Source organism: Delphinus delphis, chromosome 10, assembly GCF_949987515.2.
Source record: "Delphinus delphis chromosome 10, mDelDel1.2, whole genome shotgun sequence".
Lineage (NCBI taxonomy): Eukaryota > Metazoa > Chordata > Mammalia > Artiodactyla > Delphinidae > Delphinus > Delphinus delphis.
In genome coordinates, this window is record NC_082692.2 from 100,860,022 (window position 1) to 100,878,702 (window position 18,681).

General features: G+C 43.3%; 1 protein-coding gene across 1 annotated transcript; it reads right to left on the reverse strand.

Moving 5' to 3' along the window:
* Positions 1–8,826: 8,826 nt before the first annotated feature.
* LSM3 (LSM3 homolog, U6 small nuclear RNA and mRNA degradation associated) lies at positions 8,827–18,645 on the reverse strand. Its single transcript, XM_060023120.1, has 4 exons — positions 18,507–18,645; positions 16,185–16,295; positions 13,863–13,958; positions 8,827–9,232 (listed from the first exon to the last, which is right to left on the reverse strand). The coding sequence occupies exons 1-4, from the start codon at positions 18,525–18,527 to the stop codon at positions 9,152–9,154; spliced, it is 309 nt and encodes a 102-aa protein (XP_059879103.1). The 5' UTR covers positions 18,528–18,645; the 3' UTR covers positions 8,827–9,151.
* Positions 18,646–18,681: the final 36 nt, after the last annotated feature.

The following is an 18,681-nucleotide window of genomic DNA, read 5'->3' on the forward strand; positions in this document are numbered from 1 at the left end:
ACTGATCATTAAGGCCCCAGAGATGATGATTTAATTGGTATAGGATGCGGCCTGGGCACTGAGAATGCTATGACTTGCGTAAGTGTTTCTATTGCTCAGCACAAGTTGAGAAGATTGTTCTAGAAGGAGGTAGGAGTAAATACAAAGGCCTTTGAGAGGGAATGAGCTTGACATTTTCAAGGGTCAGCAAGGAGGCCAGTGTGAATGCCAGAGGAAGTGAGGTGAGAAAGGCGGGCAGGGGTAGGATCAGGGCGGGATGAGATGGGTCAGGTATGCAGAGGTCACTCTGGTGAGATGGGAAGCCACTGGAGACTTTAAGCACAGACGACATGACGTGAATGCCTTAACCATGACCCTCATCTGACAGTCCCGAGGCCAGCCCTCCTTATGCAGGTCCACAGGCTTTCTATCCAAATGAGTTAGAACTGTGACAAATAAAGGATGAATTATCTTCACAGCCTTCTCTTAGGGTTCCCTATGTTTTAAGTACTGCCCATGGATTTTGTTCAGAATTACTTTCCAGAGCTTTGAAATCCTGAAAAAGTAAGTGTAGGCGTAGTAATAAGGTATTACCTCATGGAAGAAACACTTGGCAGATAGGGGCCATCTCTAATTGTTGATAAACACACCCAGGAGCGCTTTGCTTTAAGAAAACACAATGTGTGTGGCACAATGTCAACATACTTAGTGTTACTGAACTGTACACTTAAAAGTGGTTAAGATGATAAATTTTATAGTTTTTTACAATTAAAAAAAGATAATATTCATCATATATGTGAAAGACAAATCTACAAAGCTCTGAATTCTCTAATTTAACTTTTTTTTTGTTCTTCAGGAAAGTTACCATAGGTATTTCACTACCATATGGAAAACTCTATCATACCATTAAGAATAATGAAGAATTTCAGCCAAGAAAAAAAAATGTATAAAACCATGAATTTGGGAAATGGATAAAGTTGAGAGCAACCACTCACTTTAACAAAAGGATTCTTCATGTGAGGGATTTTGCCTCAGGTTCACCTAAGCAACAGTGTCCCTCCAGGGCACTAAAAACAGGATTCACTTGACATGCAGCAGCTGCGGAAACATAACCAGCCTGGAGACAGAAGCTGATGAGAGGCCTTCTGTGATGTCAATTCCAACAAAGTGAAAATAACTTTGAGATTTCGCTTATCTGCTCTATCCCCTCAAGGTCATTGCACAATATGAGTGTGCTTGGATCGGACAGGATTCCTGGGACACAATTCACATTCTATTTTGATTCTGGCAGTTGGTAACCTTTCTTCTAGGAAATGGAACAACAACAACAAAAAAAACACCTGTTGGTGATATTCATGTCCTGAGCATGCGAGGGCAGGGAGGCTGCCCAGCGCAAATTGAGCAGAGGTGGGTGTGGCCCTGGGTAATTTTTAGCAACACTCCAGGGCCTGATAGTTGATGGCAGCCTGCAACCAGCTCTGTCAACCTGCCATGAAGATGACCTGTCCTTTCCCTCGGTTATTTGAGCCCTGGGTTTTTCCTGGGCAAGAGCTGACAGTGATGTCATCGTCTCGTGATGCTGCTGGGTGACCTTGTTCATAGACCTGGTTCCACTCATTTCTCTTGTACCCTAATATTGAACTGAGAAAAACACTGCTGAGAATCAAGGAGGGAGAGGGTCAAGACTCTGCACAAGGGAAGACCCCTTGACCTCTCATCTGATTTCCAAATCCTTTTCATGATTAGCTTTTATCCGACCCACTTTCTAGCAGTCCTCAGCCTGGAAAAGCCTTTAAGGAAAAACAATGCAAAAAGAGATCAATGAGATTATTATTTTTTTAATGCTGTAGGAGACTCAGCCAGGCAGAAACTATGAACTCATAAAGAACAGCTTTGATCCTTATTATAAGACAGAGAAATATTTACGACTGGTCTTTTGTACTATGGACCAACCACAGAGGCCTGAAATGCAGACAGGAGGAGACAAGAACGGTACTTGGAGCCGCTGGCTTAATTAAGGAAAACAAAGATATTCTGGGCTGCTACTGCATGCAGGCCCTGAGCCAGACCCTGGGTGGATGCCAGTGAATGCTTAGCCTCTTCATGAGGTGGGCACGGCTACCATCCTCGCTTTATGGAGGAAGAAACTGAAGAGCAGAGGCCAGACCTGTTGTTCACCTAGTAAGCAGTGGTATGGGGAAATGAACGCAAGGCTTCTTGACTCCAGATCTGTACCGTTCACCTAGCACACAATTGTTGGCTTTCGAATACTATAACCAAGAGTTTTTCAAGAACTCCAAACTGAGGCTCTTTTAATCAGTAACAGAATGATCGCAGCCTGCCCCCCAACACACAATGCTTAAGCTGAAGGGACACTGCACAGATGAAGGCACTGAGGCTGTGAGCAGGTAAGAGGATCTGCTCAACAGCAGCAGCATCTGGACTCAAACCCTGATAAGAGCTCTCTCCGACCACCTGTCGACCACATGCACACACAGGACAGAGTGCTGACAAAAGGCATGTTGTTTGGGATGTGGTCTTGTCAACAATCTCATTTTAATTCAGTAAGATGTGGGCACGAGGGACATTTCACCCTACAACTTAGTCCCTGGGGCCTAACAGCACGCTGTTTTCTTTCCTTCTTTGATCCTGGCAGCAACAGATATTGTTGGGTTAGAGCTCCACTTATTTAAGGAAATAAGTGGCGCAGGCTTTGCTGGCCAGCACGAATCAGCGCTGACTGCAAACCAAGAAACGTGGAGGCAGAGAAGCAGAGAGCACAGCGCCACCTGCTGCTGACATCTGAGATGGCAGTGGAGGCACGCTCTGAGCTGGGCGCTGCATTAGGAGCACAAGCCCATGGCCGGGTGGTCAAATTCTCCCTGCATTTCCCTCATGTGAGGCCAGAAAGGGTGCGAGTCTTGCCAAAATTCACAAAACACGGATGAGAGAGCTATTTCCACCTTTGTTTTTCCCACCAGGCCACCTGAGGGGAGAGCAGTCATTTCCCCTCAAGGGAACAGACTCCCAGCCGTCCCCTGCCTCAAGGAGGAAGATCCCTCCCTTTGAGAAGGGAAGGCCCTTACTGGGGGTAACACCTCCCACGAGAGGGAACATGCCTCTGGCTCAGGCCCTCCATCTCTCTCCAGAAGAGAAGAGGAAACACAAGGAGAAGTGCCTGGCGCACAGCCCCAGGTCCTGCTTCATGGGTGTGAGATGCCCAGTGAGCCACGAAATCACCACTGGAGCCACGCACATGGCAGCTTTGCACGTTGGCTGCTCCACTGTCCTCACCAGGCCACAGGAGGAAAAGCAGAGCTTACAGACACAGACAGCACTAAAAGCACTCTGAACCAAGTTGAGTGGGAAACCATACCAATAAACAAGTTTTGAATTAAAAAAAGAGAGAGAGAGAGACAGACAGACAGACAGACAGAAAGGGAGGGAGGGAGGGAGGAAGGAAAAGGAAGTGAAGTGTTAGTGTGTGATCAGGAGGGACCGTGCAGACTACACATCACACAACGCCAGGGGCTGTGTGTGGGCCCTCAGGTCTTCCCCCTCCTGCTGCTGGTCTCCCTGCAGACCCCTGACCAGGCAACACTGCCCTCGCCTCAGAGCTTCTGCACGGCTCCCAGGGGCCTGGACTAATGCTCCTTCCTGCTGCTCAGATGTCTGTTCAAACATTACCTACTTAGACCACCTTCCACTGAGTCGCGCTGTGTGCTCAACACCTGACCCTCCACGTGCCTCACAGCACTAGCACTGTGCACTGTTTGTGTTTTCAGTCCTCCATGGACAGAGCCTGGCACAGAGAAGACATTTGAGAATAAATTTTAATTGACTGAATTGAATTATTTCACATTCATGGTCCTCCTGGAATCTATCTGGGGAGAAAGTGTGGGGATAGTTGAAGTAAGATGAGTAAGTGACCAGAGCAAACTGAACAGGCCTCCCAGTACTGCCTCCTTCTCTGTGACTTCTGAACCGGGGGTCTGTGATGTGTCTGCAACGTTCCTGGCTCTGTCCTGGGCTTCTTACAGAAAAGCTTTCCAACCCTTACAGGCTGACCTTAGGGCATAAGTAATTTGCCCAGCTGGCCCGTGGCACAGCTGCGATTTGTAGCCAGGTTTATCTGACTTGACCACATCTCCAGACTCTGTGGTCAGTCTTCCAACCCACCAAGGGCAACTCCGGGAGTCCTGTCAACACCTAGAGCCCAGATCCCCATAGCACTGTAGGTGGGTAGGATGACTGCCAAGAAAAAATTCCTCTGTTGTAATCAATATCAGAACCTGCGCTGGGGCATGCTACTTCTACATCCAGGAAACTTCTAGAAGCAGGCAAGAAAATAAGAACCTACGTGCTCCAGGTATTAAAATTGAGCAATGGATCTAAAAGGAATTAAAACACTTGGCGGGCTTCCCTCGTGGCTCAGTGGTTAAGAATCCGCCTGCCAAGGCAGGGGACACGGGTTTGAGCCCTGGTCCGGGAAAATCCCATATACCGCGGAGCAACTAAGCCCATGCAGCACAAATACTGAGCCCGCGCTCTAGAGCCCGAGTGCCACAACTACTGAGCCCGCGCGCCTAGAGCCCATGCTCCGCAAAGAGAAGCCACCACAATAAGAAGCCTGCACACTGCAATGAAGAGTAGCCCCTGCTCGCCACAACTAGAGAAAGCCCACATGCAGCAATGAAGATCCAACTCAGCCAAAAATAAATTAATTAATTAAAAAAAATAAAACGCTTGGCTTTCTTGTTTTCTGGTGTTAGTTTTCCATGTAAATTGATAAATAGTTAGGTATCTACTGTTGGCATATACTGCTATTCTCAGGTAAATGGTAATGGGGGCAAGATGGCTAGAAGGGCAAAAAGTGTCCAGTTGTGGGCAGGACATCACAAGTATCTGGAAAACAATGTGCAACGGTACTTTGAAAGTACCATTTGCCCTGAATGGATAAAGAAGTTGCAATATACATATATATATATATATATATATACACACACACATATATATTTAAATGATGGAATATTATTCAGCCACGAGAAAAGAAGAAATCCTGCCATTTACAACAATGTAGATAGACCTTGAGGGCATTATGCTAAGTGAAATAAGCCAAACAAAGACAAACACTGCATGTATCATATGTGGAATTTAAAAAAAAAAGGAAAAAGTCAAACTCATAGAAAAATTGTTTTCAAAGGCTGGAGGGTGGGAGAAACAGGGAGAGGTTGGTATAAACATACAGACTTTCAGGTATGAGTAATATCTGACAATTTAATGTAAACCATGGTGACTAAGTTGACAACACTGTATTACATAATCTAAATTTGCTGAGAGGAGAACTTAAAGTTCTCATCACACAGACATACACACAAAAGATGAATATGAGGTGATGGATGTATTAACCAGATGGTGGGAATCCTTTGACAATGTATACTTATATCAAGTCACCACAATGTCCACTTTAAATACCTTACAATTTTGTCAATTATGCCTCAATAAAGCTGAAAAAAAGAGTACCATTTAGCCTTTCCACCCATAGTATTGTCACTGGCTTTCTTATGGTTTACTCAGCTATTCAGCATTTATTGGGGACACACTCTTGGCCAAGCCCTGGGCTGGGGTTGTGACAATGGTCCCTGCTCACAAAAAGCCACTTGTTGGGTGGGGCTCGCTGTTTCTCACTCATATCATGCAAGTATCCCACCCTCCTCAGAGCTCTGAGGACTCCAATACCTACTCTCAGCCAAATACCCTCTTGCGTTGCAGGTCCCCACCTTGGCCCCCCAAGAGGACTCGTTACTATCAGGCCCAGTCATGGAACACATCTAAGCTCCTTACACACTGACCGACCCCGCTCAGGGTGCTCGAGGGCCTCCTACTAGATTCCAGAGTGATGGCTTCAAATCATAATGTCTGCTATGAGGTGTGTTCCAAGAAATTTGTTACTAATAATCAAGTATCAAAATGGCTTATTTTTGTAGAAGTTAGAGGAGACTACAAGTTATTCTTACGTAGCAGGCATTCTTTGTCTGCAGCTCCCATCCACTCTTTTCCCTGGTTCCCTTTAGAGAAGTTACCCCTCTCCACCCTCAGACCACATGGCCCAGGCAGGGATAATCTGACTCTTAGTTCCAATCAGAACCCTGTATTCTCTTGGCCACGATGACTAGTCATGGACCAGCACGTGAGCCAATCGAGAATGAGATCACTGCAGCTGGCAAGCAGGTAGGCTGTAAGCCTGGATCTGCTACCAGGCAGGGCTTGCCCAAGAATGAAATCCACATAGCTCAGCAGAGCTGAGGGACAAAAACATCAATGAGCCTCTGGTTCCTGCCAGGATGACTCCTGGAATTTTCAGTGACTCTCCCTGTCCAGTGCAGGTGAGCATTGCTCACAGCTGGCAACTGCTCACACAATGGAACATTCCTCCCCTCTGACTACAGGCTAATATCAATGTAGGTATATATTACAGGCATTTCTTGTTTATTGTGCTTCACTTTATTGCGTTTTTTTTTAACAAATTGTTTGTGGCAACCCTGCATTAAGTTTATTGGCGCCATTTTTTCCAACAGCATTTGCTCAGTTCATGTCTCTGTGTCACATTTTAGTAATTCCTGCAATATTTCCAACTTTTTCATTGTTATATTTGCTATGGTGATCTGTGATCAGTGATCTTTGATGTTACTGTTGCAAAAAGATTTAGACTGGCTGAAGGCTCAGAGGATGGTTAGCATGTTTTAGCAATGAAGTATTTTTTAATTAAGGCATGTACATTGTTTAGACCTAATGCTATTCCACACTTAATAGACTACAGTATAGTGTAAACATAACTTTTACATGCCCTGGGAAAACAAAAAACCCGTGACTCGCTTTACTGCAGTGGTCTGGAACCAAACCTGCAAAAGCCCCGCGGTCCGCCTGTATATGTAATAAAAGGAAGTGTGAAAACAGCCTAGTTTGGGCAGATCTACAAAAACCACTATTTAAAATGTGTGAAAATTGCCCACTTGTAGCTAATGCTTTTAGTCTTACTTGCGATACTCAAGTTACTCAGATTTCAATTTGGGCACATTTCATCTCAAAGCTGAGTGTGTAGTTCCACGTTCTGTCTGTCCATCTTTCTTTGTGGGAAGCCGTGACAATTCACGACAATCTCTTTCAGGAATCCACCAACGCGGGGATCCAGGTATGGCATCTGCTTGAGAGGTTTCCAAAGGAAAAATGGGTAGAAGGCTCCCCTTGAGTTACGTTGACACCGCGTTGCAGAAACCACCAGTCACCGGCTCCAACGACAACGGGCCGTCCAGCTGGCCAGAGCTCGGTGTGCTATGTGGCACCAGAAGTCCAAGGTATGGCACCGGGGGCCCTATCAGAGGGCAGCGCCCCTGCAGACCTGGAGAGAAAGCCTTGATGGGGATCTGTGGCAGGACGCTGCTTGAGCGGCCCCTGCTGTGGACTGGGTCCCAGCTCCAACCCTCCAGGCAGGTAGCGTGAGCTCCAAAAGGGCTCACAAAACCCCCATCTGGTAACACGCAGATGGTTATCCTGCAGTTAAATCTTTTGTTGCCCCCTCCCTGTATCTTAGCAGACAGGAGTAAGTGGACATTTGTACGGGGCTGCTGAGTTTTATGTGCACGCGATGGCAACTGTGTCTGACTGTAAGGTTCATGGTTTTCAGAAACGTGTGCATGTACACAAGTCCTCACAGCCAAAAAAAGTTCTGCTGTAACCTATCAATTTTAGGAGAAAAAAGAGAAAGATGACTAAGAACGGAGTAGAAGAAGTATTCAGGAATTAGGCACAGATATCAGATGCCACTAAAAATAAATGCAGCGTGGAGAGAACCGCAGAGTGGCCGTCATGGCTGTGGTGGACATTAGGAGCCAGAGCTGCACCACATGCCTGGCCCACTCACTCACACAGGTACTTCCTCAGACCCACAGACAAGCAACGAAAGCTCATGGAGCTTCAGTTTCTCGTAACATCCTGCGGGAGAGCTGCTGCAGGGATTAAATAGGAAGACGTACACAAAATGCCTTTGCCTGGTGTACTCTGTTCGACAAAAGGTGGCAATTATTACATGTATCACCATCATCAGCACTTAGGCAAGCATTCTACTCAGACAGGGTGATCTAAAGGATCAACCACTTGCTACCATCAGAACCACAGTCCCATTCCTTCAACAGTGAACAGGCTGCTATAAACAGGTTGCGTCCTGGGACTACTGAAGCCTGTGGACAAAGTGCGGCTGGCAGAAGTGAGTGGTTCTCTCCTGTCTACTCACGTAAGGTAAGGCATCTGTCAGCTTGCCCACACTTGTTTTTTTCTTCTCCACTAACTTGCAGGAACAGGCACAAGAAATAAAATGAAACTTTATTACACAACGCCTTAAAGAAAGCATCTTTCTTGCACGTGGCTTAAAATATTGTGCATATGTTAAGCATATTGTGCTAGATAATGGATTAACAACCACTGAAGCCTGGCCTTAGAAATAACCCGGCCAGAGAAAAGAGAACCAGCCTCCCATGTTTCACGGCAGTGCCAGTGTTTACAACGAGAGCCCCACCACCACGACTGCCCACCCATGGTGCTCTTCTCTGTGCTCTCACGGCATCCCATACCTGCATGACGCCATCAGCCCTGACCTCACTGTCCTGCAGTTACTGGCTTCAACAACTGCCTTTCCAGAAGACTCCAGGAAGGGAAGCAAATGGACAAAACTGTCGTTCCCAGGACTCAACTTGGTGCCGCAAACACAGTAGATGCAACACAAAAGTGTACAAATAAAGTGAATGGAACACATGTGCTTATTTGAAAGAATTCACAAGACAGGAGACTGCATTAAAAATCAAAAAAGGAGACACCAAATTTAATTTAAAGAAAGAAACCCAGAAATTGTCCGAAAAAACAATGGAGCAAATCACCTCCTGAAAAAGTTCTGCATCTTGGTGATCACATTTATTGGAAGGGTTGGACAAAAATAAAAATGCCATTTAGCTTAAGAATTTGTGAGTTATCTGCAAATCAACTTATTTCAGAAGTGGAAGAATTCTTGGTTATTTCTTAAAATCAAAACGTACGCCGGTTTCTCTTTTGAGTATCTTCTACATTTAAAGAGGCAATCATACAAAATCTCCTATTTTCCACACAGGATAAATTCTTTGTTTCAACCAACTCTCAATGGTGGGGCAACTAGCACAACACCGTCTCCCCGGACAAAGAGCATCGGAATATTCCGTTTTGTTGACTGGAAGAGGAAAAAAAACACAGAACACATTTATACAAATTTGTAGTAGTATTATTTATTTTTCGAGAAAGAAATTTGAAAACAAAAAACCACAGATTCACCATAACACAAACAAATTGCTTAAAAAACCTGTTCACTTACCTTTGTGGCACAAAGAACCATCTACTAACTGTTTCTTTTCCTGGAACACAACTGGGGCAGAGGCGTCCGCTATCCACCCAGCCCTTTCTGCCCCTCTTCTTGGCACACAGCTAGACCACATTTCTCATGCTCCCTGCCAACCAGATGGTGCCACTGACTGGGTTTTAACCAATGGAAAGTGAACAGAAGTGATGAGCAACCTCCCACAAAGGCGCCTCTGTGTTCTCCCGCGACCATGGACTCAGATTATGGAGAACCCTGGGGACGGCAGAGCCAGGAAGCCTGGGTCCCTAACTGAGCACCTGGAAGAAAGCTACCGTACCGACCTAAAACCTCACTAAAGACCGTTGTGTGGGTACAAATAAAATCCTACTGTGCTAAGCCCTCCTGTGTTGCTTCTATGTGCTACTGCACTCATATACAGAATGGATACCTTTTGCATTAGCCTAGGGAACAAGCCTTAGGCTGTAAGGAAACAGATATGGAAGGTCTGAAATTTTCTCATGCCTCGGCAAAACATTAAGTAAACGTTGACTCCAAAGGTAGCCCAAAAGATGTCCCAAACCTACAGGTTCTGGGGAAGAGGCTGGAAAAAGCCCAAAAGATGTCCCAAACCTACAGGTTCTGGGGAAGAGGTTGGAAAAGGCCAAACGTTAGTAGTGTTGCTGTTAACCTGATGCACTGGGCAGGGCAGTGTAAGGAAGAGATGAGCTTAGGTGAGAACTAGCTGGTTTTCAAGTAGAGATTACAAGAAACAGCATTCATGATGTCATAAAAGCCAACTGTTTTTAGACTCCCAACTGTGGACAATAAGCAGGAAAAATGCGTTAAGGAACAAAGCGGCCCTGTAAATTTTCTCAGGTAAACAAGCTCAGCCCTGAGGGGAAGATCAGATTAAGGGTGTCCCTTTCCCACCCAAATTTACTTTAGCAAATGACCCAAGGTAGTCAATGTTAATTTGTGGGAGAGGTAGTTACACAAATTAGAGGTGAGGAACTAAAGAAATAAAGGTGTCTACAAGTTCTGTACAGAAAAAGACTTTGAGGTGACTGGCCCAAAGAATTGATTGGAAATAAACAGATCAGAAATATGTGAAGTCATAAGTTTTTAAAGAAATGGTATTGCCAAAGAACCCATACATAGCCTGGCTGAAAAAAGCCTTGGACAATTTGAGTCTTCCAGCATAAGTGAGACGTTTTTGTGAACGTTCTGCAGCCTCCAGATTTAGCAAAAATACAGGTCGCCCAATTAAATTTGAATTATAGATAAATGAAAAAGAATTTTTTTTAGGATGTCCCAAATATCACACAGGACATACATGACCTAACCAAGGGATTTCTTCTACTACTGCCTCCCCAGGGGATCCATCAGTGCGAAGGACCAGTAACTGCTCTACGTTCCTGTTCTTTCCTTTTCTGAAAGGGAGTTTTTATGGCAGCAGATATCCTTGTCCCTGCTGTGCTACAGTGGAGGTGGGTGGGGCAATGACAATTAATTTATCCTTTTTAGCTTACACGAATCTGTACCACAACTGACCACATGCAGGTCCGACAAAGAACTCTCTCTCCAACAGGCAGAAAATATTGGTAATAGCTATGTCTTCAGAACTTTTTAAAAATGTAAGAACCATGTTTTATGAGCTTCTTGGGTACTGGAACTAACATAAAAGGAGAAGCCCCAACAGTAAATTCAAGTAGTACCTATAAATGTAGTATGCTAAATCAAGTACACTTATGTGTCATCCATGAATGCATCTAACTCTTTCCCAGATAATACACTCTCAGGGCAGTGGTTCTCAAGTTTCAATGTGCATAAGATCACCTTTAGGGCTGTTTCCTGGCTCCATGCCCAGAGATCCTCACTCAGTAGGCCAGGGTGTGGCCCATGAACCTGCATTTCTAACACACTCCAGGTGTGCACATACTCCTGGTTTGAGGAACACACTCTGAGAATCACTCTCAGAGAAACAAGGATCATGTCTGCTGTCTGCTACTAGGAAGCAGCACTGCCTTCTGGTTTCCTTCTAGTTGCAAAAGGCAACCTAGTCTTACCATAGCCAGTTCAGTGAAGGAGTCAGCGCTCATCAAAATAACTGATACATTTTACTCAAATCCCTCACTCAGTGGTCATACTTCTGAACTAAAAAGTTCCAACCTTACCTTCATATGGAAACCACTTCATCTGAAATGATTCTCTATTAATTCAGTTATAGTCTTCTGGAGATACAAGTAAGCAGCTTCTATGATCGCCCCCAAGGATCCCTGCCTCCTGGTGTTCGCCCACTTGTGTAACCCACTCCTTCTGAGTGTGCGTAAAATTTGTGCCTTGCTTCTAACTAGTAGAATCTACAAAGTTAGTGGGTGTCACTATCATGATTAGGTTACATAAGATAGTCACTTCCACCTTGCTAGCCAGCTCTCTTGCTGGGTTTGATGAAGCAAGCTGCCAGTGGTAGAGGCCCTGCAGCAAGGAACTGAGGTGCTCTCAGTCCAAAACCCTCGAGCAAATGAATCCTCTCAACAACCACGAAAGTGAGCTTAGAAGCAGAACCTTCCCCACTTTAGCCTTCAGATGAGAACCCAGCCCTTGTGCAGCCTTGTGAGAAACCCTGAAGCAGAGGACCCAGCTGAGCCTGGACACCTGACCCACACAAACTGTGAGCTAATAAACGTGTGTACTTTTAAGCCACTAAGTTTTCGGCTGACTTGTTATATAAAATTCTGAGATATAACGTCCAAATAACTGAGAAAATCATGAAGAAACAGGGAATTGAGAATGAGCTCATTTTGAAGGTGAAGAACACCAGAAGTTTAGTTTTATATGTACTGAGTTTGAGATAACATCCAACGTGGACATAGTTTCAATAAGAATATTGGAAATGAGAGAGTGAAGTTCAGAAAAGAAAAAAGCTGGAGACACAGATTTATCCATAATCATAATGGCCACCAATCACCACTTGCCACCAGCTTTACAAGCACCAAATTCACTGCAACCTGTAATCCTGGGAGGAAGGCACAATTATTGTATTGGCATTTTACAGAGGAGGTCCCTGAGGCTTAAAAAATTTCTAGAACTTGCCCAAGGTCACATAACTAATCACCAGCAGCCAGGATTTGAACCGAGATCTGTTAAGCCAGAGCTCAAGCTTTCATGCTGTACTATTATTACAGATTGATGGCTTATAACAAACAGTAATTACTAATTGACATCTGAGGGGGGAAAAAAAGCAGATTAAAAAAAAATCCCACGTTCAGAAGGAGAAAGAAAACTAGCCACGGAGTCGGGAGTGGTTGAAAAGAGGAGGAAAGCCGGGATAAAGCAGAACCACAAAACCCAAAAAAGGCTGACATGTGAACACTTACTATGTGCCTGTCGCCACCTGAAGGCTTTTCACGGAATCTCTCAATGAATCCTCAATAGCTGTATGAAGTGAGTCGTATTACCATCCCCATTTTACAGATACAGAAACTTAGTCACAGACAAGTTGGGTAACTGGTACAATTATATAGCTGGTAAGCAAGGGAGTCAAGATGTGAATCCAGGCGGTCCTGAGGGCCAGAGTGGCTTCTCAATACTTAAAAGACTGAACAACAAAATGTGCCAATATCTGGAAGATCTGCATAATGCAGTGAACCAATATTTTCCAAACGACCAGAGCTTGATGTTACAAAATCACACATGTATAAAAAATCCATTCCAAGCGCAAGGTAGACCAATGAATTTGCATATAACAAGAAAATGAAAAGTTCACTGATATAGTTTCAGATTCTACACTACAACTAGCCTTTAAGAAACTACCGCTTGCTGAGTTTGGGTATAGTATCAAAGGCAAGTATCCACAAGAAATACTCCTCCCTTTCCAACTACCTATCTGTGTGACATTCACAATATAGTGCAACAGATTAAATGCAGAAACAAAGATGTGAGTAACTAGCTGTTGTCTATTAAGCCAAGCATTTGCAAAACATAAAACAAAGACACTTCTCACTGAATATTTTGTTTTAGAAAATATAGCTATTATTCATAAAAATGTTACTTATGTCAAAATGTAATCGATTATTTTTAATTAGTTAAATATCTTAAAAATTTCTCAGTTTTAGTTTCTAGTAAGTATTGATACGTAAGTCCACATCAAACAAAACACTGTCCAGTATTACTGTTATACACCAGCACACAGAGGCATCTTACACAGCCATATCTCAACGAATCTTGGCAACCCTACGACAGAAGTGACTGTATTCCTGCTTACCAGTGAGGAAGTTACATCTGCAAAGGTACTTCCCTTGTCCAACGTACCCCAGATAGGAAGTGGCCAAGCCAGCACTGGAAACCAGGTCTGTCCAACCCCAATGCCTTTGGTTTTTTTAATTGCTACACTCTACTGAGTCCATGAATAGGTATCAAAACACGACAGGCTTTCCATAAATAACTGTTGGATTCTGAGAAGAACTGACATTTTAAAAGCGATGAATGGAACTGCAAGACTTACTTTATATATCTCTTCATATGTTTCTTCATCAATTTCTATCGTCGTCACAGTTTCTTCCACATCTCCCAATATCATATTTAAATGCTGATCATAGGCCTGAAGTGGGAAGGTGAGGGACCAAGAAATGTAATAAGCAAATTAGGAAATAATAAACAGGGCTTATAATATGCAAATCACTCAATTACAAGTAACACATAATACTTACACCACAAAGTTTTACATGCAAATAAAAAATAATCCTGCTGTGCTAATATACTGTTTCTCTGCCAATCATCTCCATGTTAACTTAATTGACCTGATACAAATATAAAACTGTTATGGTCAAAACTGAATTACTCAAAATAATTTGAAATTATTTTTAAAGTGCCCACCCTATTTGTTATCTAAGGCAGTCACATAAGTATTTACAATATTTAATTATGAAAAAAAGCCAGTTCATATACCTCTCAGTATACTTCTTTCAATTCCATCTGTAATAGCGTGACAAGAAAGATACAGTAAAGGAAATAAAATTCTTTAACTGCTAAGATGACAGCAATGCAGTCTCCTAACAGCACAAGACCCTGTCACTCAACACACCCTGTCCTAAAATAAACACCACAAAGTAAAGTAAGTAGAGGAACACCCTGCACATTATAGCCTCACCAAAACTCACCAGAACACCAGCTTTTCGGCACCTGTGGGCTCGATCGACAAATATTGCAACTCAGATATTCAGGGATGTCCTCAATCCAAGCTCTAAGGCTCATGCATTGTACTAAAATGTGAAGCTCCAGGGGGTGGGAGGGAGGGAGTGGCTTGTTTAGAACCCACTTATGCTTACTTCTAGCCAAGTGTTAAATGGTTCACCAGCTCACATCAAAATAAAAATAGCCAATTAGCAACACGGGGAACTGCTAGGCAAAGCAACAAACGGGGGCAAAGATCTACAGATAAGGGCCAGAAAACAAAAGGTTGAGGGTCATTCAGTACAGAGACAATTGAGTGTAGGCAGGGAACTGAAGAAGCCTCCAAGAGTTAAGGCAACACGTCTGTCCTGGGGTGTTTGTCTACTTGCCACTGGCCCAAGAGATTAAGTTCAATTCTATTTTTCTCTGCGAAGTTGCCACTATTCCATTACCCGGGATTCTTCTTCCTTTCTGTAATTTAAGACTACTAGGTCCCCACTTCCTTTCCAAGCACAGGAGGTTCTCTACCTTTAGGTTTCATGTTAGGTAGAGTCATAGTACTTAAGAGGGGGTTCAAGTCAGACTGCCTAGGTTCCTAGCCTGGCCCTCTTTTTACTGGCTGTGTCACCTTAAGCAAAGTAACTTCATCTTTCTGAGCCTGAGCTTCTTCAAACGTAAAACGGGATAATGAGTATCTACCCTCATAGAATTGTTACAGAGATTAAATAAGATATTACACGCAAAACACTTAGAGTAACAGTACCTGGCATATAAATAATGCTCAATAAAAAGTATCTATTTTTAATCACTTTAGGGTAGAATGGTAGTTATAAAAACAACTTACTCAGGAAAGTAACGAGTTATCAAGAGGAGGCAAAACCTTTAGTATACTTTCTTCATGAATAAATGGGACCACCTCAAGGGACCAATCCCATAGAAATATTTGCAGATATACACAAAGGTCGATGTATAAACATGCTTATAGTAGTAAGAAATGGAAAACAATCCTAATATCACTGCTACCATATACAGAATTCTACAGTCATTTAAAAAAATAAAGGAGATTTATATGCACTCATGATCAATAATTTCCAAGAACAATTAAGTGACAAAGAAAGGTATCCCCAAAATGTATAGCAAGATCCCATTTATTTTTTTTAGAGGTGGTGTATATAGTGCAAATATATACATACGGACACACATTCTTGTATATATGTGTAGATATATAGAAAAGACCTGAAAGACTATAGACTCAAAAGAAATGGCACTTTCCCTTTTACTCTATGTATGTCTGTGCTGTCTAAAATTTTTCACAACAAAACACAAATTTATATATATGTCAGTAATTTAAAGAACACTTAAATGAGAATGGAGGACAAATAAATGTTATTTACAAATAAACAGGATAAAATGAAAGAAATGAAAATATTCTTTAATAAGCACACCATTTCCGTTAAGAGAAATAAATGTTAACAATATGAATAAAACACAGTTGCATTTGGCTTTTGGAAATATGGCTGACTTTCCACCTCCTCCTTGTCTACATTCAAACACTCTTCCACAGTGGACAGTTTTTACATTTCAAAGGGGTGGGACAAGGGAGCAACGGTAAGGAAATAATCTGATTTCAAGGTGATTTAGTAAATTTACTCACATGTAACCTGCCTCGAAGCTCTCTGTCATTTCTCATTTTCACATAGATTCGTTCATCAAGACTGAGCCTGATGAGATCCAGAGGCTCTTCTACAGTGTTGGTAGTTTGTTGCTGATAAAAGAAACAGGTTTAGTAATACAGTACTAGAGAGTAAAGTGTATGAACCATCAGTGCCCTGCATGACTGTGGGCAAATTACTTAACCCCTCTATGCCTCAGTCTCCTAATCTGCAAAATGTGTATAACGACAGTGCCTACCTAACACTGTTGTTGTGAGGCTTAAATGACATATTTGAAGGCATCGAACAGTGCCTGACACAGAGTAAGTGCTAGATCAATGAGGGCTGAAACATACGTACACAGAAAGGAGTTACATGACAAAATAATCATGACGGCACTCTGTTCCCTCAAAATCCAAACTGTCTGACCCCATTTCAGTGTGTAGGGAGTCACTCTCTCAGAGACTTCAGTTTTATCTCAAATATCATTTAGTAATTTGAAGAACTTACATTTAATGACTACCACATACTAGTCAGAATGCTAAGCAGAGATGAATGTTTGAGGGAGGATTATGAGTTCAGTACAGGGCAAGTTGAGTTTAGGGTGCCATTTGGTCAGTAAGATGAATATATTTAGCAGGCAGTATAGAATACTGGTTGAAAGCATTGGCTTTGGAGTCAGGCAGTGTGGGTTCAATTCCTGACTCTGACACTTACGAACTGGGATTAAAAAATCATGCCATCTCTAATTCTCAGTTTCCTTGTTTACAAAATGAGGAATCCACAATCTTCCCTTCATAATTCTTGTGAGGATTAGAGCTAATGTATTTAACTGAAGTATCTGATATATTTTAAATAGTATCTGGCAAACAGAAAAGTACTTATAAACGGTTCTTTTTATTACTATTAAAGAACTGTTGGAAACAAGTCTCAAAGAGACCAAGGCTAGGATGACCGGGGTGCATATGGAAGGGATGCTTGAAGCCAGGAGAGCTGATAAGATTATTCAAGGAGAGCTGCTTCAGTAAGTACATAAGGCCAGTGGAGGAAGGTGACTTAATGTTACAGGCTCTACAGCCCTAACATAGAGTAAAAGGGGGAAAAAAAAAAAGAAGAAAAAATACTGACTCACGTAGTCCCCATCCCCAGTTCAAGAGGTGTTTGTTAAGGACCAGCTAACCAAATACTAGATTACAATGATACAGAAGTCAGTCCCTGCCCTCAAGTTCATTCTAGTGGGGAGAGGCATATAAATAAGTAATCATAACACTGTAAGGATATATACGTGACTGTGCCCTACTACCCACTGTCCACCCTTTTCATCCCGTAGTTTTAAACACTGCCTTTTCAAAGCGGACTCCCTGATCATTCGATTTATTCACTCAATAAGTATCTGTTGAGTGTTTCCAGCACCGTTCTAAACCCCGAGGACAGAACAGTGAACAAAACTCTTGCTCTTAAGGCACTCACATTCCAGTTGGGGGATACAGGCATTAAATAAAGAAGCATATACTTAATATGAACCAATAACATGCTAGGAAGAAAAATAAAGCAGACTGGAGAGTGCCGTTTGATGCCAGGTGGCCAGAGAAGTCCTCTTTGAGGAGATGAGATTTCAGTAGAAAGCTGAACAAGCTGTAACCTGATCCACAAAGATATCTGAGGAAGAGCATTTTGGAAAGAAAGGAGAGCGGGTGAGAAAGCCTGCAGGACCATCAGTTATTCTGAATACCAGTTCCTTGCTTGTTACCTTCATACCACATCACAGCCCCGCATATCGCGCACACTTATGTTTACTTTTTACCCGTCCTTCCCCGAATATAAACTTCAAGTGGGGCCAGGGACCACGTACGTCAATGCCAGTGTCCCTGGTGCTCAGAACGGTGTCCAACCGCACAAAGACGATGCTCACTAGGTGTTTGTTGACTGCAACAACTGCTGCGCTCAGTAACGATAACAACTCCTTAACTGTACTATCAGGCTTTCTATCAGAATCCCGACAGGTCCGTGAGGCAGGCAAGGATAATTATTCCCCACCCTACGGAAAAAGGTGAGACTCAAGAGAAAGGAAGCGACGAGAGCGAGGAATAACTAGTTTCCAGCGGACTTCGAACAGAAAAAAAATCTCAGGGCCTCAGGCAAAATTGGGAGGAGGCGCGGTTAACCAAGAGGCAGATTAAGGCCGTGAAGACCCAGAAAGAGGCGGCGTAATTGGCCACCTTGCCGTCAGCTTGGAGAAAGCCACCCTGACAGGCAAAGTGGGGCAGAGCCAGGCCTGAGCGTGGGAAAGCCGCGCCGAAGCGAGTTCTTCAGAAGACACTCACCTGGTCCACGTCATCCGCCATCTTTCAAACCCTGCGCTCTTTCCCGCCTCTCGCGAGAGCACGAGAACCCCCTCCGGTCTCTGGAAAGGCGAGGACGCAATGCACCGGAAGTAGAAATAATCGGTTTTGCTGCTTCTTGCTTCCTGCAGTTGGCATTGGTCCTTTGGGGCTGGGG